The sequence below is a fragment of the Hippoglossus hippoglossus genome, chromosome 4, assembly GCF_009819705.1.
Source record: "Hippoglossus hippoglossus isolate fHipHip1 chromosome 4, fHipHip1.pri, whole genome shotgun sequence".
Taxonomy (NCBI): Eukaryota; Metazoa; Chordata; class Actinopteri; order Pleuronectiformes; family Pleuronectidae; genus Hippoglossus; species Hippoglossus hippoglossus.
Genome location: NC_047154.1, coordinates 22,581,275 through 22,608,893, shown reverse-complemented (window position 1 = coordinate 22,608,893; position 27,619 = coordinate 22,581,275). Strand labels below are relative to the sequence as shown.

The 27,619-nt window shown below is 41.4% G+C and overlaps 1 protein-coding gene across 1 annotated transcript; it reads left to right on the top strand.

Annotated features, from left to right (window-relative positions):
* Nucleotides 1-41: 41 nt before the first annotated feature.
* On the top strand, nucleotides 42-27,346 carry znhit6 (zinc finger HIT-type containing 6). Its single transcript, XM_034583272.1, has 10 exons — nucleotides 42-292; nucleotides 1,018-1,083; nucleotides 3,061-3,167; nucleotides 3,360-3,445; nucleotides 5,798-5,901; nucleotides 14,954-15,022; nucleotides 15,202-15,282; nucleotides 17,619-17,699; nucleotides 23,880-24,004; nucleotides 26,634-27,346. Exons 1-10 carry the CDS (start codon nucleotides 174-176, stop codon nucleotides 27,101-27,103), a joined length of 1,308 nt encoding a protein of 435 aa, XP_034439163.1. The 5' UTR covers nucleotides 42-173; the 3' UTR covers nucleotides 27,104-27,346.
* The last annotated feature ends 273 nt before the right edge of the window (nucleotides 27,347-27,619 follow it).

The window sequence follows — 27,619 nt, the reverse complement described above, 5'->3', positions numbered from 1 at the left end:
GCATCTTCATCGCTGGAGGTAGTTGTAGTTCTGCCGCTGAGACACTAGGAGTCGCCCCCGAGCGGGTTCCCAAACCGGAAGTGTTGTCCCACGTGCAGCCGGTGCGGAAGTGTTGGGTTTGTTTTGAAGTCTCTGAGTCTTTGAGTCCAACGTGTTTCCGCGGCTCCACCGGGATGTGCGCGTTACTTTCACCGGCCACCGGGGCCGTGACACCGGCGGAGCCCAGAGGGGAAGACAGCGGGGAGGAGGAGGAGGAGCAGAGAGGGACGAAGAGGAAGATGTCTCTGTCTGGGTGAGTGGTTTTAACACAGTCAGGAGCTAACGGCTAACAGCTAACAGCTAACTCGTGTGCTCCACAGCTGGTTTATCACAGACCCGGTTACAGATGTGGGGTTTGTAGTTTTTCGCTGATTTAAAAACAAACTAAATAACTCGTTAGATAACGTTACATGTCGAGGTCAGCTTAGAAATATGTCAATCAATCAATTAAATGTAAACAGAGGTACCATGTAAAGTAAGTTAAAAAATAAAAGTCCTTTCTTGACACTTCAAGAATGGAAAAGGATTTACAACACACAGGATAAGTGGCCAATAATCCAAGTGAGGTTTTCTTGTCCAAACCAGATCCACACCTCCTCAGGAAGGATGATGTTAATTTAAACATAGAGTATTTCCATCAATTATTCATAAAGAAGATAAAACAAACATTGATATGTCATAGTATTATGATGAATTTAATTGGGGAACAGACCAATACATTCTTCTACCAAGTTCAGTGGTAATCCCTCCGGTAGTTTTTGCATAAATATGCCAAACAAACGCAAATGAAATGAATGAATGAAATGGTTCGAGGTAAAGATAAGAGAGGAAGCATTGGAGCACATATTAGAAGCATTCAGAGAAGTTGGGCAGCCTTTTTATTTATCTCCTACAGTTTTTCTCTGTTTAACTGTCAAACAGCTCAGTGTGTGTGTGTGTGTGTGTGTCTGTACCATTGACATGTTGTGTTTCCAACAGTTGTGTCGTGTGTCGATCAGAGGAGGCAAAGTACAGATGTCCTGCCTGTCTTACACTTTCCTGCAGGTGAGATTATTTCACTTTTATACAAGTTATACAGTTATTTTACTGCAAAATGTTCAATAATGTTACACCACTGTATACGTGGCACATATACCTACATAATGGGTATATTTATATTGCTAAATGCATTTATATATACAAAGATAAAGAAGCATCTTCTTTACAAAAGAAAATGAAAGTTGTATAATTTGATCCTTTAGTTTATAGACTAAAGATCAATGCTCCAATTCCATGAGGCCTGTTCTTTCTGAAATGTACATGAAAACCTAAATGTTCTATGAACCTGTGCACTGTTGGCACAGAGCTCAGTCTAGTGCATCGCAGGACGACGAGGAAGAGAGAAAGAAAAACTTGATACCAAAGAAAAACAAGGACAGACTTTGCCATCTGCCTTGTTTAAAGCCCAAGCTTTGATGTTGCTAAAAAAAATTCTCCCTCGGCTGTTGTAACGTAAGACAAGGATGGGGATGGGTGCACAAAGTCTTTGAAGGAATCTTGTGTGTCTGCTTGACCGTGTGCGATGGACAGTGTCAGTAAACAATCAGAAAAAATGAGGAATTTTGATTTGGCTGTAGATTTGTCTGTCGATTTTTTTGCACCAGTTCTCTTTGTTCATGATCTTTGGTTATTTCACAGCTTTGAAGATGTCTGCAGGCAGATTTGTCCAGAACTGAAAGAAAAGAGCCAAAATCTTCTGTCACCTCATCAGAGAGAGAAATACTTGTTTATATGTTGATGTTCTGGTATTAGTTTGTAGATCTCACTCTTGATCCTCTGCTCCGTCCCTCCAATCAGCTCATGTACAACATAATAATCGTCTTCCATGCTTGTCTAATATCACTAATAAAAACCAAAGAAGTAGCTTCGCTCTTTCTGATTAAAACGCAGCAAACCTCGAAGTATTATGTAACGATCCTAAAAAAAATCTCCCCTACGGCTGCATGTAGAAATATAATATTTAGAACTGACTTACTGCCTGAACTGCTCTTTAATTCGTGGCCAGGAACAACATGCCGCTCTAAATGCGACTGATTCACGGCCTGTTCCTCTTTCTGCGGAAGCTGAAACGTTCACAAAACAAACCTTGAAATAGTAAAAGGCAGATTAAAGGTCATACCTGAAGATTTCATTAAAACGTCTCAAAGTTTACCAGGAGATGTCCAACCTCCTCTCTCTTTGTCCCCTGTTGTTCTGGGCATCGCTCATCGCTCCTGCTACACGGTCTCTATGGAGACGGTCTCTGTCGGACTCCGGCCAAATACCTGTCTCCATCCGACTTTCTTTCCATGCTTGTATGACTCTTTTTTTCTTTTCTAATAACATCTTCCAGAATGTCAATTACAGGCTCTTGGGAATAATCGTATTCGCTTCAGTGATGGTTTTAATTTAAAACAGTTTCAGTCAAAAATGTTCCTGAGCAGACTTGAGTATTTAGGTTCTTTATCTAATTAAAAGTAGTAATAAAACTCTGGTAAAATACTGTGTTACAAGTAAAAGTCTTGCTTTCAAAATATACGTAAATAGCTAAATGTATGTTATTAAAGCATCAAAAGTAAATGTACTCATGCAGCGTAATGGCTCCTTTTTATTTTTGCAAGATTAGATAAGATAATCCTTAATTCCTCACACTATGGGGAGATTTGTGAATTATACTATTTAGGACTGAGACAGTTGATAGACAGGAGATTATTCAGCTACAATTTCCAGTAGAATGTCGCTCAGTAGACAAACCTCCTCCGCCAAGGCCACTTAGAGTCAATCAAGCTTCACCAAACACATTCAGTCCACTAAAGCTGTTTATTTTTCTCACCAATGTCCATGAATAATTCCTGGGAACTTCAGTGAAAATGTAAAAAGAAAAACATCTGTCTCACACTGTTACAGGAAGTGATAAACAATTCGTGGATCCTCAAATAAATGTAGAACACTACATAGTAGAGTGATTTTCTGACTCTGATTTTGTTTCTGTTCATTTTCCAGCTTGCTGTGTGTGAAGAAACACAAGGAAAAGTCTGGATGCAGCGGAGTCCGAGACAGAGCAGCCTTCGTGTCCCTGTCGCAGTTTGATGAGATGGCTCTTCTGAGTGGTCAGCACCTTCCTCACTCCAAAACTACCAAGCAATATTTATTTTAGCGCCTTTGGGCAGACATGGTTGAATTTAGATTTTTAATCAAATGTTGTTGGGCCTTGAGATTTTGGTGTGCGTTTCCTCAAAGATTGAAAAAATTGTTGCTCTAAATTATCTCTCTTACCTTTTGTATTTTTACCGTTTGTCCAGACTACAGGTTTCTGGAGGATACAGGGCGATTTGCTGATGGCAGCACCAGGGACCGTCTCGTCCGGGTTCCTCGGACCACTTTTAAAGTACGTCCTTTTCCTACCGATGGGTTAAAGTATCTAAACGTTTGAAACGGACGATTTTAGAGTAGAAAATTCCCTCAACATTTAGGCCCCTTATTTATGTGAGCATCCACAGAGATATCACAGTTTTTATATCCTCGAACAACAAAACAGAAACTTAATAAAGTATATAAATATATCAAGACGTAACATTCAGACACCATGAGGTAAGTTTTATTAGATTTAAATGTGAGAAGCAGAGTGAACTGTTTTGTTAATAATAAATCAATATAAAAAGATGTGTGCGAGAGGTAGAATACGTTTAAAACTAATTGGACAGAAACACAATTATGAAATTCAACATTTATTCTAAAGTCCTCTGCAGTTTGTGCGGCTGTAGTTATGTCATTGTTTCGGCTGTTACGCCAAACCACAGACACTTTTATGTAACATTCAGCGTCTCTGCCAGTCTGTCCGTTCCACTCGTATTAGAGCGATGTCTCAGGATCTGTGAGGGAATTTCTCCTAATTTGGTCCAAACATTCACTTGGACTCAGAGATGGAATGATTAGATTAGATTAGACCTCAGAAACCTTGAATATGCAAAATCTCTGGAACACCTCAAGGGAATCCCTTCAAATTTCCCCTCAGAAACTTTCACTTGGACTCAAGGATGAACTTTTAGTTTCAAAAGGTCGTGGTCAGTATGTTTTGTGATCTCACAGAATAGCTTTTTGTGGCCCTCGTGTGGAATGTGACATTTCAAGGTTGCTTTGAGGAATTTCCTTAACATTTGGCACAAACATTCACTTGAACTCAAAGAGGAACTGATTAGATTTTGGTGGTTGAAGGTCAAAGCTGCTGTGACAATTAGAAAACACGTTTTTGTCTTGTGAATGTGAAATCTCAACAAAACCTTCGAGGGCATCCTCTCGTATTTGGCAGAAATGTTCACTTGGACTCAAGGATCAACCTTCTGGTTTGAAAAGGTCAAGTTCAACATGTTTGATGATTTCTCAAAAATGTTTTTTCCTGGGCTCCTGTGATGGAATATTTCAAGGTTGCTTCGAGGGAAATTCTTCAAATTTGCATCAACATTAACTCAAAGATTAACTGATTTATAATTTGGTGGTCGAAGGTAGAGGTTACTTACAACATAATTTTTAATGTATAGCAGTGGATAAATCGGTATCGGAATTTTGTTTTCTACCTAATATTGGTATCTAAATCGCTCTTGCCCTAGAAGTGTATATCGTTTGCGCTTCAGTCAAAGGTCAAGGTCACAGTGACCTCATCAAAACATACTTTTAGCCAAAACTCACAAAGATTCATACACATATTATGACAAAATACACTCAATACTTTATTTATTAAATTCCTTCAGAGACTTCACTAGACTTGTAGGAGTCTGGACGGACGTGGATGTAAACTGCTGCTCGACTGGTTAGCGGAGGCGAAGGGCGGCGAGTCGGCAAATCCACTTCCAGGCAGCGACTGTTCCTGTGGTCACAAATCAATCAAAACAATGAGGCTTATTCTCAGCAAAGTAAAGGCTTGGCACAGGAGGACGGGAGAGATTTGATTTTATTCCAGATCACTGCAAGCACAGCGATCTGTTATTGGCCCTTTGTCTGTCCCTGGCTCTTAATAAATCAGTTTTACTGTGTCTTTCTACCCGTCAATCTGAAGTCATGAAGAAGCAACAGGAGCGCCAGACAGGAAAGACTTGTCCTTTCAGATTTAGATGAGAGCGGTAAAGAGAAGTTCAGGTTATCCTCAGTTTGATTGTTAATGAAACTTGCCCAGCTGGATTGTTGGATGCAGAACAGATGTGTGGTATTTAGATCAGTTTGTTCTTAGACAAGATGTCTCCCCCCACCGACTTTTCCATTGAACTGAAATGTCACACAGTCTGTGGTCCCAAAATAATCAGTTCCAAGGATGAGAACAGAGGCTTTCTTTTACGACCTGTTTCACTGGACAGGGCTGATCTCATCAGCAGCATCTATAATTAATCAGATTATTGTCTGGTGCTGCTGTGAAATCTTAATTAAAGATCAAATGGCTTTTGTGTTTATGAATCTGCTGCTGTCTAAACTTAACTTTGCATGTACCAATCTCTTTCTGCGAAATTACTATATTATACTATGGTTGTTAATGCTTTTTTCCACTATAACATTAACCTATTTATTAAATTAACTGTGTTTGCTATAAAATTATGGCTATTCCAATTTTCTAAAGCCCTAATATACACATTAGAAATGATTTTACAAATTTGAGAAAGTGAAACCAATGAATTTATTTCATTTAAACTTGAACCATTACTCTGCTTCTACACTTTACCATACTGAGCTGTCTTTGATTTCTGTGATCCAGGCAAAGAGGCTGGCAGCCAATGCCAGAAAGATGAACATCACTCTGAGGTTCCTCCCCATCACCTTCAGCAAGAGCAGAGAGAACTCCACCTTCTTCCTTTCAAAGTAAGTAGCTCAGATACAGAGTATTTATACTGTAGGTTTACTTCAAATTGGATATTAACATGTTTGACAAAGCTGCATCCATCCAGAAAGTTTCATGGCAATCCCATTCAGTAGTATTTCTGCAATGCTGCTAACTATCAGACAAACAAACGCCAATAAACTCGTAATCTCCTTGGTGGAGGTAATAACTGGAGGCCAAGGTCAAACAAATCCAACACACAAAACCTGGATCTGCCAGTTAGTCCACAACTGCTCCAAAGCGAGTTCTCTCCAGGCCCCAAACCTTCCATCAAGTTTATTGGAAATAAATTCCGTCGAGTTGGAAATTGAGTAGTTTTTGCATAATCCTGCCAACAAATAAACAAACAAACAGGGATGTAAACATTAAAACATCCATGGTGGAGGTATTTATCACTTTCTTAAATGTGCTACACCGGTTCTACCGTATCAGAGAAAAGAGAAAACACGAACATGCTGTAGAACAAAGTCAGTTTTTTGAATTTCAGTCGGAGCTGCATCGAACAATGTCAGACTTCCGATGTGCTCGGTCACCAAGGCAACATGTCGTGGTTTTCTGATGAGGCTGAGTCCTGTGTCGTCTGCAGCAGAATGAGCTTCATTAGTGATGTTTAACTTAACCACAGGATGGCACTCTTGTTAAGCCTCACAGCAGCCGCATCAGTGCTGCCTCTCCTCAGGCTATCTCCAGGCATGATGACGAAACACGGACATTTAATCACGTCAATGTGATATAAAGTCACCTGAGGCGGTGGAGGTCTCACTGACATTTACACCCGTCTATAACTAACTGAGCTGGGCACAGCAGGGGGTCCTTCTCCAGCTGCTGAGCTGTAGCCAGTCTGTTTGCTCTCATCAGATATCATCAGTGTCTGTGTATTTACACACACACACACACACACACACACACACACACACACACACACACACACACACACACACACACACACACACACACACACACACACACACACACACACACACTTCCTGCTGAAGATCTCTGAATCTGAATTTCAAGCTGCAGACAAACACCCCCCCCACCCCCCCCCCCCCCCCCCCCCCCCCCCCCCCCAGTATATTATTTTGGTTAAAGCATTTTACACTACAAGTGATATTCACTCACTCATTCATACAGCGTTACAATGTGCTGCACTGTAAATGTGATCTTAACACACCATTCACACGCTGCCAGCAATTTGGGCTTCGACCGAGTAAGAGCTGCTCTGACTCCTCCTCCGCCCACATAGTGTTTAATCAGTAATTGACACATTTTAATAATGCCTTTGGCCTTTTTGTCATTAAATGATAATGATCAGAATTTATTAAATTGTAATCACCTGTTAATCATCATGTATTTGAACATCATTACACTCACTATCCTTTCATTTCAACAGACAAAGAGTTCACAAGACTGTACAGGTTAATGACTAGTTTCCGAATAATCTATTAGACGTGTAACTGCTCGGTCTTATCTCCACATCTATGATGTGTTGGAAATTAGTTTCATTGTTTATTTATTGTAATTGTTGTCATTTGTTTTGATAATAAGTTATTTAATGTGCTGTGTTGTAGCTGGTTAGCATTAGTGGTTGTTGACAGACTTTGGCTTTACTGAGAAAATAATCAGAAACTGGAGAAAAAAGACACCAAGTAACCAAAGAAGAATCTATGATAATTTTATCACTAAATTATCCTCTAGATTAAAATGTAACTCACAGACGAACGTACAATGTAGATGCTGTTGTTATTTAACTCGTCCCTATTGTTGCTTTAATGATTTATGGGAGATGATTGCAGTTTAGTCAACACGGGCGTCTTGCAGTAATTTAAAGGACAAGGCTCATTGCTTCCTTGAGGCTCTGAAGTAGTGAGTAATTCTTTCACACGGGCCTTTTTCCAATTTAGCTCGATTCCACTGGTGGTCTCTTCATGTTTGGCACCTTTTCTTCCTCATTTTCCCATTTCTTTTGACTCCCGAGCTGTGCCACTCTAATCCCCCTGTGGAGGAGGGGGAGGAAAATGGTTATTGAACTGCATATTAAAGTTTTACGAGTCTAAAACGCCATGGGACAACATTGGGTGCCAATCAGGATTGCCACTAAAAGAATCCTTTGTGATTCCCTCGGGCTCGTTTCATGTCATTACTTTCCCTTTCACTACCCTCTTTTCCCTCCTCGGAGTCCGCCACATTGACACGTCTGTCTCTGGTGTGTACAGACAGTGACTTAAACGTGCACGTCACACATCTCAGGATGAGGCAACATCATGTCAGGTTATAGTAGCAGACTCTGCCCACCCTCCGGTTCCCCGCACGCCCCTCGTTCCCAACTTAACACTTGTCAGATGGTGACAGACAGTTTTTGCAGGAAGGGACCAGCGTGTCTCTTAGGGGTTGAAGTTATTTCATAGAGGTTGAGCCTCTGGGAAATGAGCTAAACTGCTCCAGTAAAAGACACAAGAAGAGTCTTTATGCTTTTTTCTGCCATGACAGTATCCGTAGAGGAATCATGCGCCAGCTGCACAGTCTTATGTCTTTGTTTAGTCTGGTTAGTCTCACCACGTCTCAGTGTGAGAGAAGATTATTCAACTAACCGCAACTGTGTACCATTCGCCGATCAGCAAATGGACACGAGGGACGGGATGAAAGGTATACAGTACATTGTGAGGAGCCGAGAGAGAACGTGCTTCAGAATGTAACAAGTACATAATATGAGAAGCAGATGTGCGAGCAGTGTGACTGCAGCTGGTTAGCGACATATTCATGCTACGCACTCGCACTGCCAGAGAAGGATCATTACTGGCAGACAGCTGACGAGAACACTTTCATGCCTGGCGGTGGTGTGTGTGCGTGCGTGGAGTGTGAGTTAGTTAGCGTGTGTATCTCTGATTAAATGTTTGTACGCAAAGTAATGGTCGTGCTTGCTAGTTTCTTTCCACCTCTTGCCGGTGACTAATTTCCAAAACAAGGTATGAACAGTAAAGAGTTTGAAGAAATACAGGTTGCCTCTCGGTCCAGCCCTTGGAGGGTAAGTATATAACAGCTGGCGTTTGGCAGAACATGGGGGAGCAGTTGTGTTAGGGTGGAACTCTGTTTTCTACAGCCTCAGCCTGGCGTGGCAGGATATTTTTTCCCAGAGACCACTTCAGTGGACTGGACAACATATTACAGAGCTGTGCACAATAACTAAACATATTTAAAAAAAAAAACTTGAATAAATTGAAATACGAGCTGGTGGGGATCTGTGCCATGTATGTCAGTATGTCGCAAGATTTGGAATCAAGCTCAATTAACTCAGTTCTCTCAGTTAAAGGAGACTGTGTATTTGTTTGCGGATATTCACAGGCACTGGAGAACACTGATCCCTTAGATCTACTGCTATTCGATGATAATACTCTAAGCACCCTGGTACTCACCTGGTCGAGTGCGTCATTACAGCAGCATCATGGGTTCAAGCCCTTCGCTGCATTTCTCTACAGCAAAAATACAGAAAAAGAAAACATTCAAAAGAAATTAACATGCCACAGCTACTGGAACAGTAGATGAGGGGCATTAACTCAGTCCCTCCATTAGGCCAATTAATGCAATTTTCAAAATGCTGTAATGTCGAAGCCACATTCATCACAGGTTTGCAGAAATCTGAGTGCGGTATGTAATCTTGCACATGATGAATAAATGCAGTCGTGAATTAAATCAGACAGAGCCATATTTCATGGCTGACGGATGACTATTCATCACTTTGCATGCTCAAGTGCTCTACGCCTCCTGCCTTCCGAAGAATTTGGTTCAAATGTAACAATCAGCAGCAGCAGCTTTCGTCAAACGTTGTTTTAGACTCCATCAGACAGCCTTCTGGCCATCACTGGCTTGATTAACCACTGCTGATGCAGAACAGAGTCTACGCCGGCTGCCATCCGAGGAAAAAAACTCCCATCAGAATGGCAGGCAGCAGTTTCATCAGCGTTGCAAACGCTGTCATCGCAATTGGCCACATAACTGTGGGCTACACGGCGCTCTCTGGCTCGAAGTGACATTCCAAACTGTAAATTAACCAGAGACGTGAATGTGCTGCATGAGCTCGAGAAGGAATGAACTTGCCATGTGTCTCGTTTGGTAGACTACATTTTAATAATTAGGTTTTTCGATTTGTAGTTAAAATTTAATGACATTATTTTGTACTTGGACAGAGGATCTTTAGTGTCAATGACTTTTGGCCATGAAACCTTCCCTCGTTTTTTAATCCACACTGATGCTTCAGCTCTAGAGGTGGACACAAAATATATCAGCAGCTATTGAATTATTATTTCTGACCCAACACATGTTGGCACGTTGGTCTTTTTACTCTTCAGCGAAAGTAGGCAATGACTAAGAAAATTAAGGTTCAAGCCAGAGCAGAAAGAGTCTTACAGTAATATTTGTCTCCCCTCCCTTCCTTGGAACCAACCATAGCTCTTGGATACTTACATTATTTGTTGTATCTCAGTTATGAGGCCCCAAAGACACCAATTTGCCACCCCAATGCTGGCATCGGCCGCTGATGACACATGGTTTTGCACATATTGCGCCATTTGTGTTGGATCTGTCCAGCCTTTAATCCAGCCAGATGGATTTCTGCTCTCACTGCCAAACCACCAATAAGGCTTTCTACTCTTCGGTGTTGATGACATAACCAACTCTAATCACTTAACCAACGGAGTGTGTTCTTGTTAATAAATTCATCCATCCTCCTCAGTCTGCTTCATTTCTCAGTCTCCCGCGTGGATCACTGCAGCAAATGGGCTTAAACTAGTTCGGCCGACCATGTCATTGAAAGGGAAAGTTTTCCACCTGTTGTAAAGCAAAGCAAAGCCAATGAATGTATGAAGTAGGCTAACGGAGAAAAACAAACCTGAAAACATGCCTGTTTGAAAAAAAGAGATTTACTTCTAGAATTTCACAGATTTAAACTTAATTCCATTGCAATAAGCCGTCTGCTACCTAACATGGCCTTTTGTTAATGGGCAGTTTTCCTCCAAAAGGGATTATTCATCAAACAGCTTGTTCGACCACAAGAAGCTTAACTGTGTAAAAACGAGATTGACATGTGGCCAGAGAGGAGTGGAAAATGTAAACATGTTTTATTATTAATACTGGGGGACAAAATATGATTCTTGCCCTTTGTTCTACATGCACACTGAGGCCTGAATGTATTTTAGTTGTTTTGGTAAGATATTTATGATTTATTTATACACAAACGTCACAATTTGTCCACTTACAGCCTAAACACCGGACTTTGTATTTATACAGCTCTTCAAGTTGATTGTTGCCAGGCATGACGACATCCTCTGCATTTTTTTTTTTTATGTGAAAAGACAGAAGTGTGCTCGGGATGATCACTCACACTTTTCCTGACTTCAGGCAAGCTTTGGAAATGGAAATAACTGAAATCAACTAGAAGGCCACCCAGTAGAGAGCACACCTCCGCCAAGGGCCAACTTCAATTCAATTAAGCTGCACCTATATGACACATATCTGAAGTCATCAACATCTGTGCATTATTCTCAAAGAAATTGCTAACAATTTTACAGTATCACAATGTTAAACAGAACCTGGACCTGCCCCTTTTGTCTGGATATGGGTTTCTTCCTGGTCCATGTCCCATTCTTCCTCTAATTTGTGAAAATGTGTTCAGTAGTTTTTATGTTGTCCTGCTGGAAAACAAACAAACCAGCCAATCAACAAAGGAACACAGCAAGAACAGAACATCCACGGTGGGGCTGACAGCAGCCTCTCAAAGTCTGGTTCTCTGTGAACTTGCCTTTAGGGGTTTCATGTTTTCAGACGTCAAGTGTGTTGATTTTTAGAAAAAAACAAAATGTTATTGTTCCGTCTTTTTAGAAAATAGGCAGCAAACTTGGAAAGCAACAATGGATGACCGCTTCAATCCTCCCCATGTTACTCAATATAATTTGAGTAATTTCATAGTTTCATAGTGAGACAAAAAAGGCAGGATCTTACATTTGGATCTCACAATAATACATCTAGAGCTGATATTAAATTGTCCTGCATGGCAACCCTCAGATAATCTAAGACTCTGGGACTATTCTTCCTCGTGTGTATTCAAACACAAAACACACAGTGGCCGATTTACACCAATTCAATAGATCATGAACCTAGAGATTTAAAGGAATCAGGATTTAATCCCTAGAGTAGTTAATCACTTGTACCGTATTAGCAATGAAACACATTTCTATCCATTTCAATACGAATCCTATTTAATTCACTCAGGCTTAGTTCATGTGGCCCAACAAGCTATTTGATGCATAATCCCGCTTGAAAGAGAAATGCCCTTAAATGCAGGACATGTAAGGCAGGAAATTTCTTTTGGCAAGGAATTCTGTGGAGGGTATAAACCTTTCAGCGTAATCTTTGTGCGATTCAAGTGCATAATCTTTTTTCAAACAAGCATGTTTTCCTGTGCTTAGGAGGGAGTTGCACCACACAACTACCTTTTTACTGTTTGCCCCTTCTCTCCCTTTTGAGTTTTAATGCTTTGCTCGAGGCCCTTCAGCAATACAGTAACTGCAGAGGAACCAGGAAGTGCGTTCTGTTTTGACTTTTTTGTATCCTGCTCTCTCCACGTTTTCTCCTGACAATGAATGATGGCTCTTATCCCAGGTATGCACTGTGGCCTTGCCGGAAATTATTGCATGCATCTTTGGGCAAGCCTCTTTTCCATGAAAGACATAGTTTCCATTTGTTGTAATGACAGAATAATGGCATCACACCTGGTGCTCCACCCTATGTACTTGCAAACACACACACACACGTACACCTCTAAGTGCACGTACACCAAACCAAAGAATAATGTCAGAACCTAGCAAACACATAAATTCCTCTGACTAAGGGGTTAGAGGTGATGGGTACCTCCTACAATTACGTAGGGAATCCCCTCCCAGCCTCTCGTCTTCCGCACCCTTCTTATAACTCATAACTACCTTTCATTGGGTCTTCTGCCTGTTCTGCACATATTTCTCCTTCTTTGAACGACTCTTACCCATCCTGTTTCTGTTTCAAGAAAGAAGTCCCCTGATTCATATTGGTGCCACCTGGATCCACAGAGCAAGCACCAGAACTATCAAAATACACATGTAGCTGATTACAGAGTCTCTGACAATATGCTTCTCCTTTGTTTTGTTCATTGTTTGCTGTAAATATAAGGGGATTTTGTGATAAATATAATATATCAAAGAGAATGAAACACTTGCTGTGGTTATTCTTCTGATTCCATTTATGAACATGGGTATAACATTAAATGTAAAATACATATTTTAATCTTGGGCCAAGTTGGGGTCAAATTCATTCTCACATTAAAATGCAGCTTTTGAATTGGCTGCATCTGAGTCTGGTTGTAGTTTTGCATCACAATTTGTCCATCAGCCTGCTTGAGCAACCCTTTGGCCCAGAGTAAAACAGAGACCCGGAGATTGGCAGGACATTCAGTGCGCACGATAATGATCCTCGGGGCATGAATGACTTTGTTGATTTACTGGTTTATTATGAAGATCCACAGTCCTCCACTACACGCACCAAATGATCCGTATCTGTGTTATTTAAAAAGAAAACATTTTATACCCCCCAGAATTATTTGAAATCCAAGGACACAAAGGTTTTATATTAAACATATCAAAAGAAACCTCCAATTGCTCTAAATCTCTCTCGGTGAGTTCCAAAGCCCTAATAACAAGGTCTCTCGCATGTACTTTACAATTAAACCTTGCATCTCTCTGAGGGTATGTTTCATCTTCACTCCTCAGATCCATCAAGGCCTCAGTCCTCCTCCTCTGATGGAGAAGTGGTTGATGAATCGGCTCCACCCTATGTGTGGCAAATTCTGTGGTCTTGGTCCACACAAGTCCTTGTAGTTATGTTCACTGCTCCGTATGTGTGGTAAACTGTTCTGGACTGGGTTTCTGACGATGTGCCAGTAGCTTATATTCTGTTTTTGTGTTTATCTACAAAGTCATACCTGTCTTTAAAGTCAGATACAGCCCGTGGATAGTTTGCGTTGACGTTTGGGCCTCTTATTCACAGACAAACCACATTCTAAGACACGAAAAACTGAGATTGGTACAAACGCCTTTCAATGTGCAGATTGTTTAAATCTCTGGTTTCTGTGTATCCGTGTGTACAAGTACAACCCAGCTTACTTTGTGCATGCCCACTATTGCATAGAGTAATGACGATGCACCAGAAGCAACAACATCAACCAGTCATCAGGAGAATAAGCTCACTGAGCATGCTCACAAGGTTTTTCTGTGGTATTTGACAAAGCATTGATGTTGACTTCATTGCCACCTACTGGCCTGGCATGCTTGTTTGAGCATTTGTGTCATTCTTGTCTTATATATATATATCCGTTTACAATATATCTGTTATCTTCAACAATCAAACAGTTTAAATTACTGTGAGTTACTTTAATCAGCAATTTATTGGTAATTGCTCTGTAATTATTAACATATTTAAAAAGGCCGGAATCACATCCTCTTGTATCTCCAGCACTGTTTGAGATATTAGATTTTGCTGGCTATTTCTGAATCCTGGTGACAGTAGTAAATATGAGCACAGCAGCAGCTGTTTGGGGAATAAATGTTTGGTTGTAGAGCACGCCCAGCAACCCAGAAAAACCCAACCACGTTTAATAGTTACTGCCCCAAAGCATTACCCCAGAAGAAGAGATCATTCTGTGATATCCACCAGCTGCTGTCCCAGTATTGAGTGTATATGTCACGGTCTCCATGGCAACTCTCATTTATTCATTTACACACACACAGAGTCACACAGATGGACAAGATCTTGGAAGCAGCCAGGCGTATTGTCTTGGAGAGATTAAGACTGAATCCATTTAATGCTCAGAATTCAAACAAGGACATTTGTGTTGGGGATACTGTGAGAGCACCGGTGACCTCATCTGACAGACATCAAACACTATTGTGTTTTTTTTGTATATATAAAAAAGCAGAAACTAAAAATTTGTTTGTGTTTTGTCTCATTCAGGGAAAAACAGTTCATGTGGCATCTGAAGCTCATGTTTCTCCAGAGCAAGACAGAGTTCAGTCAGAGGAGGTGAGTCATGTAACAATATTCCAATTAGTCAAAAATGTTGTTAAAGCATGAATGGTGACTATCAACGGCCCTTTCAATAGTCCGAATATTATAAAAGTAACAATCATAATGTTGTTTGAAGTTGATGTTCATGTTTTCTCTCACATTTGCTCTTTCCTCCACCATCTCTTTCGTTGTAGGGTGTCTGACGGTCAAACCTTGAAGCAGCTCTTGACGCCTTATATCCATCCCACGGAGTCGGACCCTGTGACTCGCCAGAAGTGAGCCTTGTTCCATCTTATATCTTTCTTCTCGTTGTCTGCCCTCTTGAGCTCAAATGAAAACTGTGCCTGAGTTCTTGGCAGTAAGTCAGAGGTATTGACTGAAGTATATTTAGCCGTGCCACTGTGGGTTTTTAGTTCGATTTATTGCCACTGACCACAGTTCCTGCTGAATCGCGGTGCAAAGCCAGAAACCTGAAGATCAATGACGTGCATTCAGTGGTAGAAATTCAACCACTTGGTTGTTTTGCTTCAGTCACTGGACTCATGAATAGAAACAGAAAACTTAACAATGTAATAACAGGCCCAGAAATCAACACTGGTTTGATATGCGGCTTGGAAAACCTTTAAGTTCAAGGATAATGACGGCTTGTTTTTTCTCCTCTTGAGAAGTTCAAAGGAGCAGTTTCACTGTTGTTAACCGCTGTGAAGCTGTGTTTAGTTTGTGGATTGTCTTGTTCATAACAACTGGAGGGAAAAAAGTGGAGAAAACCGAGCTAATTGAATTTCTCATAGTAATTGCTGTTGAAATGTAGCTACAGTACAATCTGCACTTTTAGCAGCATAGCGTAATAATAATAAACACAAACCAGCGATTTCAGCACCAGTGTGACGCAGTTGCATTCATCTGTAATTGCATCATCTCGTCTCGGGCACATTACACAGATTATGAGCTTAGTGTATTGTTTAAAACTGACTTGTCCACATGCAGCCTGAGCATCACTGCAGTAGATATGAAACAGCTGTTAAAAATAGAGCCCAAATCATTAGTTGATCAATCGGTCGATTATCAGAGAGTTAAAAGCAACATTATGTAACTTTTACTGCGCAGCAGCGCCCTCTGTTGCCCAGTGGTGATTCATTCTGTTGGGGTCCATGTCCGAGCGATGACTGCCTAGTCCCATTCACTGAACTGAAACACAGCAGAGCGGATATCATGGGATTTTACCCATGATCCCCGGCTTCCTGAACCAGAAGCCGCCAGCTGTAACAAATACAACAAACTCTGCTTAGCAATCTGGATATTTTAAAGGTTTTATCGCTGAATATTGCAGATAAAGTTGTTTTTTTAACTTCTAAGTCTCACAGGAGATCATGGCCACTCACTCCATCATATGTCACAGTTGGTGTCTTAATGTTAATGTGACTTAAGACGTAATTTCTTCTCTATTTTTCAACATCTCCTCGAGTAAAAGGTTAATTAGCAGCAGAACTCGTTAAAGCACAGAACTGCAGTGGCTGTAAAAGTTTGAGATTTACTTTCTGGCCACACACCATTCTTCATCTAAAAATATCAGCTGTTTTACTGCAGCCTTGGTTTTGATGACCTGAATCAAGTCACGCCAGACCAGAACCCCTGTAATTGAGTTTGGCAGCAGTGTGTTCAGGGATTATGCGTCAGTTACAGACTCGGTACAAATCCAGTCTGGGTGTAAACAAAGGAACGGATAAGAGTATTTTATTTTGAAGACTCTTTTCTCCTTTCCACAACAAATTTCAAATATATTTTCTGTTTAAATTTGAAATTTACTGTACAATGTGAGCGTATGTGTCATGTAATGAATTTAACATTTGACACTGATCTGTGCCACCTCACATGAGTGTTAATGTTCTCCATTGAGTCGATGAGCCAGTTATTCTGAGACAATTTTACATCCTGATCTTTCATATCAACCAACTCCATCCAGTTTCCCTCACACAGGATCCGTTGGGTTCCTCATCGTGTTCCGTCTGATTCCTGCCAATCCTCTTTCCCCACATTTATCTTTTCAATTTTGCTCCCGCTTCATTTTCTTTCTCATTTCCCAGGCTCGTGTTTCTCCCGACATGAACTTTGAAGAAGCTCTTTGGTTTCGGAAACGCTCAGTGTTTTGAATGTGACCCTCTCACAGAGCAGCGATCTGACTCTTCTGACCTAAGCTTTGTGCTGATAACAATCGGCAGTAAACGGTCTAATGTAAAACTACTGTAAAGCATATTGTAGACGGGTGGAGCTCTTTGAACAGACACCAGCCATTTAGACACAGCCCCTGCTTAGCCTGGAGTCAAGTGAGCGGAGGTTAACTCTCCGAGGCTCGGGTGCTGTGGCCGTCAGTAGCAATTCAGGAGTTTCCCTTACACAAGATACTTCAGAGCCCGTGCATGCTGCCTATCAGTCAACGTGCCAGACGAGTGTACATTTAGGTCTCTGTTGTGCTCAATGGGCTCTTTGTGTTTTCACCTTTACTGTGGCCATTAGAAAAACTGCACAGTTAATGTACCCATATCTTTTGTTCTTGTCTCTTTACTTGATGTGAGTCTCTAATGTCCTGTGTTGATGTGAACTTCTTGTCCAGGTTGAAGGTGTACGTGCACGCCCCGTCCAATCACGTGAAGGTCTTCTTGAAGGCAGAGGGCAGGAAGGCCAACTCCGTGAGGTGAGATTTGTTTCCTGTGTTATTTCACATGTTCAACAATGTGAAATATTCTCGGTTGACTTGAAATGAAGTGACTAGAATGAGTTGAAGCAGAGGTCACGATCTCAAAGGGTTGAAGAAGGTGAATTCTTGCTGTTAACAGGGTTTAATCCAGTTAAAGGAAGAAAAGCCACTTGTGAGGCCTCTTGTTTTTGCGTGTGTGTGGACAGATAAATGGATTTTTCACCGTTTCCAGATGATTAACATTAAATAGAGACAATCTGAAGCTTATGTTTAATCAAAATCATCTTAATCAGTAATTCCCAATCATATGTCATATCAGTGACATCATGAAGAAATCACGATCAAGAAGTCAGGACGTTATTATAATTTATGATATCGAAAGAATGAATCTTCATGATCCACTATGGAGTCAGAACATGACATCATATAGTGTAGTAATGCTTTAGCATTTTCAGCCAATAACATTAGATACACAATCTTTTTATTTAGATTAACCAATCATCTATCCTCATATGGTTGGAATGGAAATAAGGCCTTTATTACAGTGACTGATTGGGGTATTTGCAGCATGGCCAGGGTCTGCATCACTCCCCCTTAGGGTTAAGGTTAGGGTTATTTATTAATTTGTTATAGTATTTATGCCTTTATTTAGTCCAACAGTCAAGAGAAGCAAGAAATCAATTATCAACCATCTGAACCCTCTTAAGGCAGAGGATCGAATACAGAGGATGGGATTTGAGATGTTTGAAATTGCACTTTACAATAAATACATCAAAAAAAGTAAGCTAAGTAAAGAAATAAAGTAAATATGCTCCACAGTATAAAGTCCTAGAATACAAATGATGCCTTGTTGAAAATACTACAGAAAATAAAATGGAAAGCCACTTTTTTAAAACCTTGTGTTGCGTGTTGCGACTCCTGTCATTCCTCAGGCATCCTATCCATGTTTGGCTCCGACGGTTTGATCGGGCCTGCCAGTCATGACTGGTTGCTTCAGAATGTACAAAGTCGACATAATCCGTTGATGAGCATGACATCACTGACTGAGAAATTCACTAAATCCCTGCGAGGCTACACAGACTCTCAGGAGCGAGGCCTGAAGGGGTTTTCAGACATGAGAGTCGCCATCGATCGAGAAAACTGTCCACAGCTTTTTTTTTTTTTTATAGGATCTACATCTCCCATCCCTGTTTTATTTTTCTCACTCGCTTTCTGTCTCCATCCTCATGTCCTGTGTCTCCTCTCTCCCCCATCCTCTCTTTTTTTTAACGAGGGTCTTATTAGTGTTTCACGAGGATGGTATTCGTAGCACCCATTTGCCTCGCCTACTGTCGAATGCTTTGGCTGTCCTCCATTTCCACTTAGTCATGGAGTGAATGATGATCCTCTGTGTTTATAATCATTACACCCCCCCCCCCCCCCCGGCCAGAATGAAACGTCATGAAAGCTCCCATCCTTCATCCTCGTAACACTCGCGCTGCTTCTTGGTTTGCCCAGTGGGCTGGGCCGCACACACACTTTCTCACAAGATAAATGATATCGTATGGCAGCATATAGAGAGGAATTACTGAAAGATGAGTGGAGATGCGAGTTTGAGCTAGTATGAGCTGTCACCTCTAACCTTTTTATGAATTTAATGAGAGTTTAAATGCTTTTAAATCTTTCATTATTCCTAATGCTACACACCTTAACATTGGGAGCTTTATTATAATGACATTACATTCAACAGTACAATGTATTTTTAATACTGCCCATCAAAAATACTGCAAGGTCATAAAGTTACTGACATTTTTATGATCTAAACTAGATATTAAAAAACCAAACAAATGAAATAACACGGAAGATAATTAAACACAATTTATAATGTCAGATATTGGTTTTAAGTTCAAAGGTCTTATTTAGTACCACGTTTACGCCTCTAGAATGTTTTAAATCATTCACAGTTTGGTCTTAAACGTGCAATAAGAACCTTTGACCACTCGCATTCAGAACAATAACAAAAGATATACTTTGATGACGTCGTGAAGCAGCATGTCAACAAATCATAAAACATGGGTCTAGTCGTTCTTAGACATTTAGTGAGTAATTATTACACATAGGTGCAATCAAAATTTGTGATTAATAACCTTTTCCATCTTTCTCTAGTTTCTCCTCCGTGATTACATATGAAGACTTGATTACACTCACACACCACAAACAAGTCACAGATGTACCCCTCTGTAATGTTATATCAGCGTGAGCCAGAGAAAGGGACCGTGAAAGCCAGAAACCTTTTTCAACGTATGGATTCCCTTCCCTCACTGGCTGTAGTAACAGGTATACATGCATGACTGTGTGTGTAATAGCTCACAACTGTGCACATGTTTTTGATGATTATAGCAGATGCCTCCTAGGACGAAGCCAAGGCTTTCATAATAACATTAAATAGGAATTTAACTCACAAATCTTTTTTTTTTCTTCTGCAAACCCACATTTACTCATCTATACGGTGAACACAAGTGAGGTCATCCTACCTGGAGATCATCTGGGTCTCCCCCCAGAATGACAAACATGCAACAGTTGGAATTTGCCATAAAGCTTTCAGGGGGAAACGCTGTAACTGTACATCACGGCGGAAACCGAAAAATCTGTCGTCCAGATCAACTGAATCAACAGATGCAACAAAAAAAAAAACACCAGGAAAGTATAGTATGAAGTGATGCAAGCGTCTGCAGACAGTTTCTTAAAAAACTAGAATGGCACACAGTAGAGCACATATCCCCATCAAGACCCAAACGTGCACACACTCATCATCATCATCTTCATCATCAGCTCATTGTTGATTGTTTTCATCAAGATCCGTGAAATATTCTCTGGGAAATTGGTGAAAATGTCCAAAAATCTTGCAACGTTTAAGAAAGTCATAAAAATATCCTCTATCCACCCTTTAAAATATAATGGATTCTCTCTCTGCCGTTTTTCCAATCCTTCCACCAAGTGTCCTGGAAATCCATTGATGAGTTTCTGCTTAAACTTGGTGACAACAAACAAACAAACAAATTGGTGAAAGCTTAACCTCCTGAGTGGAGGTAATAACATATTTGTCATTATTTTGTTGCTTAAAAATAGGACCAGAAATCTGTTAATTACAAATGCTGTCTTAAATATGACCTCAGGCTTTGTTTAATGTAATGTTATTTAATCCCTGTTGAGATAAATACATATGTCAAGAACCTACACTTCTAACTATACGTTCCCATACACACAAACCACTTCTACCCAGTGTGGCAGCTTTACCAGTTTCTCCTTCACTTAGTGATACTAAGGTGGTTGGTATCAGGAAATAGTCATATCAACGTTGAACCCTTATCTTGGAATTTTTTTATAATTGAGTCACAACAGCCGCGCTTCACTTAACAGCATCAAGAAGAAGGAATGTTTTGACCGTGTCTTATCATGTCTGGGGTAGTGAGTAATTCACGGGGTTGTAAATCTCACTCTCTGTATGACCTCAGTAACAGTTTCCTGTCAAAACTTCATTGCCTTAAGCCCGGGTTTGCACAATGAGGAACTGTCGAAGTTTGCCATTCGGATATTAGATATGAGTGTTAAGTGTCAACACTGTCCTGAGGGCGGATGAATCGCGGTGGTGAAATTAGGATGCTTGTGCTAATGAGAATCACCTTACGTGAACTGCTAGAGTTTCATAATACGGCCATTGCCAAAGTGCAGCTCGAATAAGAAGAGAGACCCTTCCAAACTGAGGTCACATCCAGTTTGTGGTTGCATCCACGTGTGGTTGCAGGGGGCGCTGTAGCTCAGTGAAAGTTAATTAGTGTTGGCACCGGTCATGTCTACTAGGTTGCCATTTGTTGCCAAGTACAACACAAAGGTCGTGATTGCATTATTTGTTGTCGAAGGTCTACGGGAATATCAAGCAGGTCCAATAAAGGAGCTCTTGTGCTAAACTAAACATAAACGTGTGACCGGTCAACATCCTCTTACTGGAAAGACGACGGACTGTGCATCAAGAGAAGCATTCATACCCGTCTGGGTGTTTGTGTTTATTTTTATTCACTCCACCCCAGAGATCCAGAAGATGCCATCTCCCCGTACCCGTACCTCCCCTTAATACAGTGTTGACTTGAAGAAGAGATGCTGGTTTTACATTAGCAGCCAGAAAAAAGAAACCTCAGTCTACTTTTTTAACCACTGTTTTGGGCCTGAAGGACACTGATGTTTCTGTCCTGCACAAGCAGTTTGTTCTCTCCCGTCGATCCGCTCTCCCTCAGCTTTGCCTGGAGCTATGTTCAGGTTGGTTTCAGTACAGCAGCTGCTTCCTCAGGTCTCCTGCAGTGCTGAACTTGTACTGGGTATTGTTACTAAAATAGCAGGGCATAAATAGCGGCAGTTAATATTGCCTAATTCGTCAGTGTCACGGTTACAGTGCGGTAATATTTCTGCTGGATAAATTTGTGGTTATCCGTATTCTCCACTGCAGTCTGCCTCAGATGTTATGCTGAGATCGCGGGCCAGGTTATTTGCAGAAAAGAGTCTTTATGCATGTTCTGAATTTGCCTCCCTTGAAGGCAGAATGAAAAGCACGCTGTCGTAGAGTGGCCAAGATCTGCTGAGCTGTCAAAATATTGGGAATAATGCCACGGATCCAATGGCCACCAGTGGGGACTAGTTCATTACTGTCCATCATCTCCTGACACAGCCATGGAGCGAAAGAAGCCTCCCTGAAGAGAACACCAGTCTCTGTTCTGTTCATCCACCAGGACACTGTATAGAGACCAGATGTGTGCGTGTTGTTAGCTGAGCCATCCAGCCGTGTTTCTAGAAATGGACGCAGCTCTAATGATCCCATCGACACCATGAAGAGCCACAATCTTCTACCTTTGTGTTTGTTTTTTGCTTGTATATTCACAGAAATACAAAAACATCTACGAATATCCCATTCATTAAAAGTTAGACATAAAGACAATTGACGGAAGCCCCATTTTCAACCACATTACAAATATATGCAGTCCTAGATATCCTGCTGCAGTATCAGCTCCACAAGCTGGTTTATACAGATTATCCTTCCACCATATTTTTGCGTCCAGCTTCCCAGAGGCTATTTATACTTTTCTGATGTAGAGGTCTGTCTGAAATACCATGCAACCACTCATTGTACTGTGGCAAGACACTTCCTGTGCGTTTTCAGACTCTTACTTTCTTTCCTTTATACCGTCCAGGAGGAAGTGCCAAAACACGGCCGTTTATTTGTGGGATCATATGAAATCAATCTTTAGCCCACCTAAGACAAACTCTCCCAGGAGTGAGGGCTCTCCTGGAAACTATCCATCCAGTAAAAAAAAACATTCACATTACAGTAAAGGGCTTTGATTCCCTGGGGGGAGTGGGTGTCTACCCGCATGGTTCCCAGTCTGCTTGTGCTCTAAGCAAAAGAAACAATGGCTCAGTAATCGTCAGTCTGGCAGAGGCTTGACATCTGGAAGGGACGGTGCCAGTTAATAGATATACCCAAAATATATGGTGCCTTCCTGTTCGGTGCTGACAGCCCGAGCTGGATGGTTATGAATCAGTTGAGGAAAGTCACGTCTCCCAAAAACATCTAGTTAACCATTCAGTGATTTATGACCATTGCTAATGTTTGCCAGGGCTATTTAGAGACGAGACTCGACTGATGTCATCTCATACAAAGAGCTAAAGGACTTGAGATTCACTTGAGAGTGACACTTCTGCATCTCTGTAAAGCCAATTTTCATCTTTTGAGACGAGCACCAACCAGGGAATTCACTTCGCCAAGAGGTGACTCAAAATCAGTATCAATCCTCAGAAGATGTTCACCCACTCAACATGCCGTAGGCGGCTGGAAATGAAAAACGGCAGTTGCTGGTGAAAGAGTTCCGGCCAAGTTTTCCCTCTGTCTTTGCTGCTGCCTGGCACCTAAAAACTTGAAATTACCTTAAATGAGTCTAATGTCACATAATTTACCTTTAGCATCATGTAATTGCGTTGTCTTGTAATCTCCTCTTTGTCGTGTGTGTGTGTGTGTGTGTGTGTGTGTGTGTGTGTGTGTGTGTGTGTGTGTGTGTGTGTGTGTGTGTGTGTGTGTGTGTGTGTGTGTGTGTGTGTGTGTGTGTGTGTGCGTGTGTGCGTGCGTGCGTGCGTCAATTTGATCTGAAATAGGTACCACGAGTTGGACATTCAGAAGAGCCTGAGGGACAACCTGAGTTACAAAACCCTGATTGAATATCCTGTGCTGCATGTTGTACTCAGAGAACATTGGAAGGAGTATCCTCTAAAAGGAGCAGGTAAAAAAAGAAAGCCTTATCTGATTTTAACTTCTACAAATTTCCTACATCCTGTCCTTAAGCTTATTTCTGCATCAACACTAACCTACTCTTTCTTTCTTTACTTACAAAATATAACTTCTTCATCCCTATATTCATCCCATCTTTCTGTCACTAAACAGAAGTGCATGTATGACATGAGTCGAAATTCTACGTAGCCCCAAACCAACCTATCTCCACTCCCATGATTCCAGCAGAGTTGTATCATGTCCTGGGTTTTCCAGCTGAGACTTTGAGTCTCCTTGTTCCCGTATTTTTCACTATGGTAACACGCTACCCCAACGGAAATGAGTGTGCTCTGCACAGCATCATGCACACCATGTTAACCTCAGCGGTGACCATGGCCAGAAGGAGGATTAAGCATGGCTTACTGTTAAACAGTGACCTCATGAGTTGTGACAGATGACAGAAGAAGAGCGAACAGCAGGTCAGCCTTCTTCTGCCTCACCTGTTTGTCTCCTCCAGTGTTTATATCATGAAGAAGCTTTCAGCAATTTCCGTCCACTCAGATTTGCACAGTTGGCAAAACAGTGTCTCTCTGAGTCGGGTTAGTGTGGTCAGAAAAGACCACAGTCACCCAGTATCATTACTCTGTCAGGCCCAGACGGGCTACATGACGAATAAGGTAATTTTAGTCTGAGTGTGTGTGTGTTTTCAGTGATAAGGCCTTGGTGCTGCACTGTTTTGCTACAGTGTTAACCATAGAAACATCCTGATAATTGCACATGCCAAAGCCTGGGAAGCCAGGCAGGAAGTGATAACGAGCAATCGCTCCCTGCGGCTGCAGCACGTTCAGTGAGGATAAAGTCCTGTTGATGTTCTCGCATGCTCCGTACAGGAAGCAAGCAGTCGGTCAGTGTCTGAACTACATGAAGCTACACACTGTTGACTCCAGCAGCTTAGTCTCAACATCTTTACTTTCAAATGTAGCTGCCCTTCAGTGGGTTTAGGTGAGAAGGTTATCCTCATTAACAAACATCAAAACAATCACCCTGAGGCTACTTTCACAGCATTAAGTTCCAGGCTGCCAGTGCTTTTAGAGAAGGGTCAAATCTACCAACGGTGAGAGAAGTTTCTCCAACAAACTGGTGTCTGCTGGGCTTGTTATACAGATGGAAATGTGTCAGCTTCTGAAACAAGAAAACACATGTTGAATCAACACGTGTGACGACTGGCGTAACGAATACGGAGCCGTATCCCAAATTGAGACATCTCCCTGAGAGGCCCTGTTCACACTTGGTATTAACATACATCTCCAGTGATCGGATCACAAGTGGACAGCTGCAAGGTCTTCCCTTCACATCTGGCATTAGAACACGTCCCCACATTTGTCTTGTGATAGGATTTCACTTTTCTATGTAATTTTTGTTGGCAGAGAACAAACTTTGATGTTTTTAGCCAGTCTGAATACAGATGGATCCGTTGCTGGTGCAGGAAGGGGCCGAGTGAAATGAATTGCTCCAACTATTAAATAGGATTTTACTACTGAATGAGAAAACACTGAGAAATGTAAAAGTACTTTGGTTCATTATTAAACTTTATCGGGTCAGAGGACATCAGCTGAGTGTCTCCTTCAATCCAGCTGAGGAAACATTTTGCATTAACACGACTAAAAGAATAGCCAGATGTGTCCCAGTCCACCTCCGAATGGAATCTGAGTGATCGGATCTCGAATGCGTCACGTATTGGATCTTAGGTGCATTCACAACTGTGCTTAGAGCTTTTTGATCGGATCTCTCAAGACAGATGTTAATACCGGGCCTGAACAGGGCCAGAGACCTGGAAGATAACACAACTAATCTAAAAAGTTTATGAAACTGTTTTTACACAACTAAATCTAAGTTTGTAATTGATTCTCATGCTGTCAAACGTTCACACCAATTATATCTTCAGCAACATTTGACTGCAGCAGGTGTGTTTTTTATTCATGGTCCGTTGAGGACGCAGCATCCATAACTCAAACTCAAATTTATGTGGTCAAAGTAACGTGCAGCCTTTTACATTATGCAAGTAGCAGCCATCTTTTTAATTCTCTCATGTTACAGCACACATAATAAAAGTTGAATTGCATTAATCTTTCATAACATAGCCTCAGTTGGATAACCTTTTTGGGGGGGGGCTATAGGCTGTAATGTGTTGGCCAGCGTCTCTGAGATTTAAAGTAAATTTTAACGCACATTAGTTCATGCACATCATTTCAAGCGTTTTATGATTCACCAGACTGTGGGGACATCTTTCTGGGGAGTAATTGGCTATAATTCACAATTATTGTTTTACAGTCGTTTATTCTGCCGTCTTTCTCTCACACACGTCCACCCTACTTTATTACATAACTAATTGCTTGGCATGCTGCCTCATCCTGGAAACGAGCATGGAGCCAAAACATGGCGTCATCACTCCCAAACTGTCTGCACTGACCCTCGCTTTCTCACCCTTTCTCTTCAAGCATGACCCCCCCCCCAGCTGTTCCTGAGAATATTCACGATAACTCTGATCACTTGTGTATTAGTTCAAACAACAAGTCAGAAATATACTGTTGCAACAGTCTTGTGTAATCATGCAATACACAAATGGGGTCATATTGTTTCAGCTGAGCCTGCGTCAGCCCGGAGTAGTTTTGCAACAAAGGGTGAAGAGGTGGACCACAACAAGGAAGATTTGACCAGAGTTTCACCATCCCCGCTCGGGTCTCGCACAACACAAGGAGCCCACAGCTGTGCAGGAGCCCGGGGGCCCAGTCCTGAGACTGAACCTCCACGGGAGAAACGGGCAAGGAGAGAATCAGGGGAGCAGGAGGTAGAAGAGGGGGAGATTACGGACAGTAGTGACGAGGAGGAGGATAATGCTGAAGAAACTAACTTGCGTGGTAAAAGCTTTGGTGATGCCAAAAGCTCCACTGGTGACACGCAGGTTATTACAGAGGAACCTGTAGATCAATGCGGTGATAGCAGCAGGGATCAGTGTGTAAACGAGGACATTACTGGTTCCACCGATGATATTTCAACCGCCACAGAAAGCGCTGAGGGCAGCAAGACCGCGGAGGAGGAGGCTGTGAAGTAGTCAGGGTCTGTTCATACCAGGTTAAAGCTCCCGACAGCTGTGGAGTGGAATTCTAATACCCAGATATTCATGATGAAATGATTGAGGACACAGACGCATCTGACAGAAAGTCAATCGCCTGTGGTTTCAGTATTTTCACCAAGTGTATTATCATGTACACAGAGAGTCCTTTCAATGTTGCTGTTTATAACTTAACCTTGTCTGGAATCATAATTTCTTAAATAAAGACATTTTGTTTGAATATCTCTGCTTCAAGGCTTTTTCTTTACCTCAAACAGTTGTTGAATATCTTCATCACACAATATGCTTTGTTTTCATCAACATCCTTGAATTATTCTCTGGGGAAAACGGTGAGAATGTTGAAAAACACCCTCTCTTGCGATGAAAAAAAAATCTGTCTTGTTGTTTTTTTGTGTGTATTCTAGCTGACAAACAAATTCACAAACCAACCAACAATTGGTCAAATCATACCCTTGGTTGCCGATGCAAGAGCTAAACGCTAAATGACCTTGAGTT